Source organism: Chelon labrosus, assembly GCF_963514085.1.
Source record: "Chelon labrosus genome assembly, chromosome: 14".
Classification (NCBI taxonomy): domain Eukaryota; kingdom Metazoa; phylum Chordata; class Actinopteri; order Mugiliformes; family Mugilidae; genus Chelon; species Chelon labrosus.
In genome coordinates, this window is record NC_140347.1 from 1,427,449 (window position 1) to 1,434,214 (window position 6,766).

General features: G+C 38.8%; 1 protein-coding gene across 1 annotated transcript; it reads right to left on the reverse strand.

Annotated features, from left to right (window-relative positions):
- Nucleotides 1-2,718: 2,718 nt before the first annotated feature.
- On the reverse strand, nt 2,719-4,137 carry LOC311499765 (interferon-induced protein 44-like). The gene is made up of 4 exons (XM_084560889.1): nt 3,781-4,137; nt 3,486-3,657; nt 3,231-3,331; nt 2,719-3,127 (listed from the first exon to the last, which is right to left on the reverse strand). The coding sequence occupies exons 1-4, from the start codon at nt 3,952-3,954 to the stop codon at nt 2,963-2,965; spliced, it is 612 nt and encodes a 203-aa protein (XP_084417015.1). The 5' UTR covers nt 3,955-4,137; the 3' UTR covers nt 2,719-2,962.
- Nucleotides 4,138-6,766: the final 2,629 nt, after the last annotated feature.

A 6,766-nucleotide genomic window follows, 5' to 3' on the forward strand; every position in this document is an offset into this window, starting at 1 on the left:
ACAGAAGCAGGAGGAAGCAGTTAGATGCTCTAAGGCAGTGTCGCAGGCTAAGCAGGGTCAGTGGGTGAACTGGGAGAGTGTGGAGAAAAGGAAGTTGAAGTGGAGAGAGCTTTGGAGCATGGAGGCTAGCAGGATTAGATTTATGTTAGGGGCTACTTATGATGTGCTGCCAACTCCCCAGAACCTAAACCAGTGGGTAGGTGAGGATGCTGCCTGCCCACTGTGCACTTGTGTCTGCACGCTTAGACATATTCTGACAGGTTGTAAGGTTAGTCTCTCCCAAGGACGTTACACCTGGCGTCACAATCAGGTACTGAAATGTTTAGCAGCTGTAATTGAGGAAAAACGGGTGAATTCAAATTCCATGGCCGTTAACAGAGGGAATAGATGTATTAAGTTTGTACGGGAGGGAGAAAAGGCTAGACCAGCAGGCATCAGGCATAACACGGGACAGCTAAGAGTAGGAGGAGCCTGGCAGATGAGAGCGGATTTAAATGGACAACTGGTTATTCCAGCTGAGATAGTTAGCACTCGACTACGGCCAGATCTGCTGTTGTGGTCTGAGCCAGAGAAAGTAGTTTATTTCATAGAGCTGACTGTCCCGTGGGAAGATAGAGTTGAGGAGGCTAATGAGCGAAAAAGAGCTAAGTATGCAGAGTTAGCAGCAGATGCAGAGCAGAATGGATGGAAGGCTTATGTCCGCCCGGTAGAAGTGGGTTGCCGTGGATTTGTGGCAAAGTCGGTGATTGCTCTGCTGAGTGAGCTGGGCATACGGGGAAGGAGCCAGAGGACTGCGGTTAGCAACATGTCCCGGGCAGCAGAGAGAGCGAGCGACTGGTTATGGGTGCGCAGGAAGCATGCTAGCTGGGGAACTAGCTAAGGTAAGGAAGGCCGCATGTAGGCCTCGATTTGTTTGTTACGCGATTTGTTTGTTCAGCGATTTGTTTGTTACGTGTTTTCGGCCCGCATCAACGGGGCGAATCATGGTAGATTTGTTTGTTTGGCTCATGGTTGTTACTATATTAGCTGTTGATAGACATCGAATGGTGAGGGAAACAGGGTTGTGCAGTGGCGGTGTGGAGGGGGGTGACTCCAGGACGCTGGAAGTCACTGTTAAGCCTTCTCGAGGTGTCGTGGGCCTAACTTAACGAAACATCGGTGAAAGGAGGTGCCCACTTGAAAACCCCAATGACATGCTGCATACTGCTGTTGTCTTCTTGTTACGTGGTAGCTATGGTTAGCTGCTGAGCGGGCCATACAAGCCAGCAGCGGTTAGTTAGTTTATGTTTTACAATGTCTGAACTATGCTGCTCAATGGGTTTACAAGCCAGCAGCTTTTACTTAGTTTATGTAGATTATAGGTTAATTGTCATATTATATGACCATAGGTTTGGTAGGGTCTCTTAGCTGAACAGGGCCTCTAAATGTGTTTTGCCTGGGATTTTGGCACAAGGGATTATAACATCTTATCCTGTGTATTACTGAATTTTAAAATAATAATAATGACATATTCAATAGCATTTAATTTTCATTCAATTTTTAATTAATATTCATAACATTCAATATAAATTTATTAAATGGTAAAACACACAAAGAAACAAAAACTGTTTGGGTCACCAACACGTCTCGTCTGTACTCGGACCAGGACTGCTAGCGCTAACAGCTCCGGTGGTTTCTGTGCTCACTGCAACATGCTTTGCATTTAGATGTTATCGTTGGGTTGAAGTGCTTCTGTGGTATGCAAACTCTTTTCTTGCACAATTTACACAAAACTCTGCTTTTATCAAGGCTTCCATCAGGTAGTTGTTTTGTATAAAATTTGTCTTCCATCAACATAGCAACTTGCTTTCATCCGATTCCTCCATTATCCGAGCTCTGACGTGTGCATCAGTGTAATCGGTGTACCAGGAAATCGTGCACTGACAAAAGTTCCACAATGTTTGGAACGAAAACTGCGATTAGAGATGAGCACATTAATAACGTCACTCGCCACCAAGTGGTCAGGGGTGTGAATTGCAATCTCTCAAAATGACAGATGACCTTCAGATTTTTCCGTCACACTTTAAAAAAACACTCAGTGACGGAAAATATTCGGTTAATGCAAACCCCTGCTTCCTTCACTTCTTTCCTGAAGAGAAGTAAAAGCATGCAACTACATCTGGTACTTCTCTCTTCCTCAACCTCTTTCCTACTCCCAGATAATAAAGTCACTTCAAAGAAAAGTTCTCCAACCCTCTCTGTACTGAGTCACTGGGGACTGTAATACTATCAAGCAACTTCAACAATTGTCCTTAAGCTGTAATTCTATTTTTCTTACAAAGGAAAGACTACTAATAACATACTTACTACAATTATTTTTATAAATGTACTTTTGATTGAAATTTTACCAAAAACAAATGATCCAGTTACTTCTGTATCCACGCTGGTCTTAGGTTTTGCATGAGTAGCATAGATATTTAATGTACAGTTTAAGTGTGGGAGATGGTAAATGCATGGTTTACCTGTATGTACAAAAGCCTTCATGTTGAGGTTCAATCTGACCCACAAAACTATAAATTTAAATAAAAAAATAATACAATGGCTCATGTTTACACAGAACATTAAAAAGACTGTACATCAGCTTGTTGCAAGTCTTTAATAATGCTACATATATTCAACCTCAGACAGATTCCATGTTTTTATTTGTATCATCCCATTAATCCTGTTATAGATGTCTTACTTTTTATGTAGTTGTGTATATTTTGACATTACCAGAGGAAAGATATTTTAGAGACCACTTTGCACACAAACGCTAAATACTGACGATATGTCTGGAAAGTATATCATTGACTATATTCTCATCATATCTTAAGGATAATCTAAAGTTGACTGCTGTAGCTGTACTGTAATGGTTTCAACACAACACAGTGTTTCACACACACATTATCAGTTTATCATGGCAAGCAAGTATCCAGACTTAAGCTCAGTTGTTTCTGTTGATGGCATCATCTGCAACAGTGATGATCTGTCTCAGGGTGTTCAGGATGAGAGCATCAGTGTCGTTGTTCAGGTTGTTTTCTGAGTGGTAGTTCTTCACTGGGAAGATGCAGTTAAGGGGGATGCCCACATCTGCACTGAACTGCTGAATCTACATTTGAAGAATCACAACATCTCAGTTCAGACTTTACAGATCTGAGTTCAGATCAAATGAGAGCTTTATACTGAACTACTGAATGATTGTAGGAATTTACCCTTTCCTGTAGCACTTTGCTCCTGTAGACATTCTTTATGTCTTTCTCGATCTCAGGACAGGCCTCATCAATTTTGGTGACAATAGCCACTTGAGGAATGCCTGCTCGGAGGAAACACAAGACACACAAGTGAACCATTACTTCACCACAGCTGACGTTCTCTATGAAGATACTCAGATAACTGTGTTATACTCTCTTTAGAAGTTTTTCAAGAAACCCAAAATGAAATGTAATAAACAGTCATTCTTGTCTCACCCAGTTCTCTGGCTTCATCTCTGATGTCCCGTAGTGTCTCCACAACATCAGGCTTCATCAGATGTGCTGTGTTTGCATCAATGACACAAACCAGAATGTGCACTTTGTCATTGGCTGTTGGATCATTGTTGTAGCATGGATCAGTCTTCGATATTTTACATTCAGGATTGAACTGAAAGACATAATTAAATATAGTCACATGACAATATACTAGGATTATTTTATAAAATACAGAAATACAGATTACTATTATTTTTTACTTAATGTGAGAATTTTAAAAATGTGGTGACTTTACTGTATAGTTGTCTTTCACGTGTCCCTTCATCACCCGTTTGAGATCTTTCACTTGGATTTTTCTGTTTCTCTTGTCGATGTGTTTCAGGCCCATCATGTCATTTAGGACGAAAGGGTAAAAGATGTTTGGGTCTCCCTTTTCAGTCTTGTAGGTTGTATACTGTGAACCACACATAGAGAAAGATGCAGTTATTATACCTGTCTTGTCTGGTTCAGTTTATGTTCTTAAAGGTGCTTCCATTAAGGCTATTATTAAGGGAAAAATAGCCCCACACTACAAATTATACACGTCCATGTTTTCTTACAAGTCATGAGGATAACCATTGAATAATTTATCAGAAAAAAATGATGCGAAGTCAAAGATAATGTGCACATGTGATTTCACCTGAAACCCAAAGAAATGTGGCATGTGAAGGCAGCCTACGTTTAATTCTATGGTTAATGCCTCCCGTGCTCACAAAGCAGTGAATCCATATATATTTATATTAACACACTTACCGGGAATGTTTGATCATGTTAAGAGACAAACTTGACATATAAACTTGTTTTCTAGTTTTGCACAATGAGGCGTCTTGATTCAAACTACTCTGTACTACATATTCACGAGGAGAGTGGCACCAATGACATTGAACAATAGCTCCAGTGTTAATTTTGTTAACAAAGATAATGATGAAAATTACCATATATAACCTCATTAACCTCAACAACCACTTTTCCTGTGAGGTTGATCCAGCCTGTTACCTGGATTCACATTTCTTCTACAGACAGAAGCTTCATTAAACTGGTCTAAAGGGAGAAAAACTCAGATCACTAGTTTGACAAACTGCAATGACTTTTGTCGACTAAAACTATAAAAAGTTGAAAATGACAAAAAATGTGATTAAGACTTAAACATTTTTATCTGAAGACTAAGACTAAATAAATAGGCTGTCAGCATTGGCATCAGCACCTTGTACATTACTGATGTTGGGGTATACACACAGTTTATTGACTGATGTTGATATTGGAATTATGTAGGATAAAAAGTTTGTGAGCTCTTTCATAAGATAGTTGGCTGGGGGCAGCTTCCTTAATAACACCCCGGCTGACTTCAAATCTAAAACTTTACATGCTTGCTGTTTTTGACACAATCAGAATTCCCCTGTACCTTTTTAGTGGAACAGCCATGAGACATGTTATCCACAAAAGCCTGACGGCACATTCTTTCTTGTAAGACACTTTTGACAGAGTTGATGAAACTTGACTTTCCAGCTCCGACAGGTCCATGAAGAAGAATCCTGAGCTGCAGATCCTCAATCTGAGGTTTGTAGTTGTTGAGATAGCGTAGATCAGCCTGTGTATCCCTGCTCATGGAAGGAGACTCATTTAGTCGCCATTATCTTGGATGTTACTGTAACAGGAAATGAGAGAAAACAAAGCAATTTTCTGTGGAGTGTAAACATACTTACCCCCAATTTATTTGCCTCCATGGTTTATCCAGAACTAATAAGTCACATGTTGAAGAAAGAAGAAGGATCATTGTACAAAAATGTGATTCAATGTGTGATCAACTGGATTCTGTTTTTAAGTAAACTTACGTGGAGATGGAGGTGGATCAGATTTAGAAGCAGATCCTCCCATTCCTACAAAGCAAAGCATTTAGTCTGAGCTGATCTTTGAAGAAATTATTTTGTTTTGCCTGGTATCAAAATGAGTGGCAGCATAAAGTAAATGATTAACACATTAATAATACATAATTTGCAAATGTTTTTATGATTCAAAGTGCTGCAAAAGTAATGGCCATAAACACTTCATCTTTCTCTCCTTTACTCTGTTTGATAACCAATATTAACAGAATCAACCTTAAAACTGATAGAAACATCCTACCTTCAGTGTGCTTTGCACTGATAGAGACACAGACTGTCAGAAATACTAGTGTATCCTACAGACAGTATGAAGTCCTCTTCCCTTTACTGCGTCTACTTTCACTTTTGTCACATGACTTATCAGTTTCCCTAATTCTCTTTAGACAAATATGAGTTATGAAAACATTGATGGATTAATTGTCACAGCTATGAAAACTTTTATACGTGTTCTTCTTAGTATTACTATACTATAGCTTGATGAAAGTGTACAGAGATATACTGTCTGCTCAGATTCAGACAAGAAGAAAGATGATGTTTCACAGTTGAAAGAAGAATCATTTTACAAAAATGTCATTCAATATATCATCAACTAAAGTAATATACATAATTACATTTTTAAGTACACCAACGTGGAGGTGGAACACGTTTAGAAAAAAACTAACTAACTTCTTCCAGAAACACTTTATCTCCTTTACTCTGTTTGATGACCAGTATCAACAGAATCAACATTAAATCTGACTCTGAACATCACAGAAACATCTTACCTTCGGTGTGCTGAGCCTCCTCACTGATGTTAGAGACACAGACTGTTACAAATACAGATGTGTCAGACAGACAGTATGAAGTCTTCCTCCTTTTACTGATTTTGTTTTCACTTTTGTCACATGATTTATCGTACTTCCCCTTATTCCTCTGTAGACAAATATGAATTATGAAAACATTCATGGATTTATTGTCACAACTATGGAAACTTTTTTTGCTTTCACTTTTATCACAAGTCTTTATTTGTTTGTTGAGTGTTTTTTTTTTAGTTAAATGTGTTTGTGTGTGATTGTCAGTACAATCAAGTGAGCAGTAACCAACTCCACCATGACTGAAATGTTCCAGATTGACACTGATGTACGTTAGAGGTAAAATTAGTAGCATTTACTGGTGGCTGAGAGTTAACACAACATTCAAACTTAGCTCTGCACATAAATGTGTAATTTATCTTTTTAATAAGAAGAATGTATGATAAACAGGAATATGCAATTGAATGGTAATACTAATCATACTGAGGTGAAGGTTCTGTTGAAGGAAAAAAACAGTCCAAGTCTTAGTTCCAAGTTTGCTGAAGTGGTGGAGGTTTATTGGAGTTCCAGG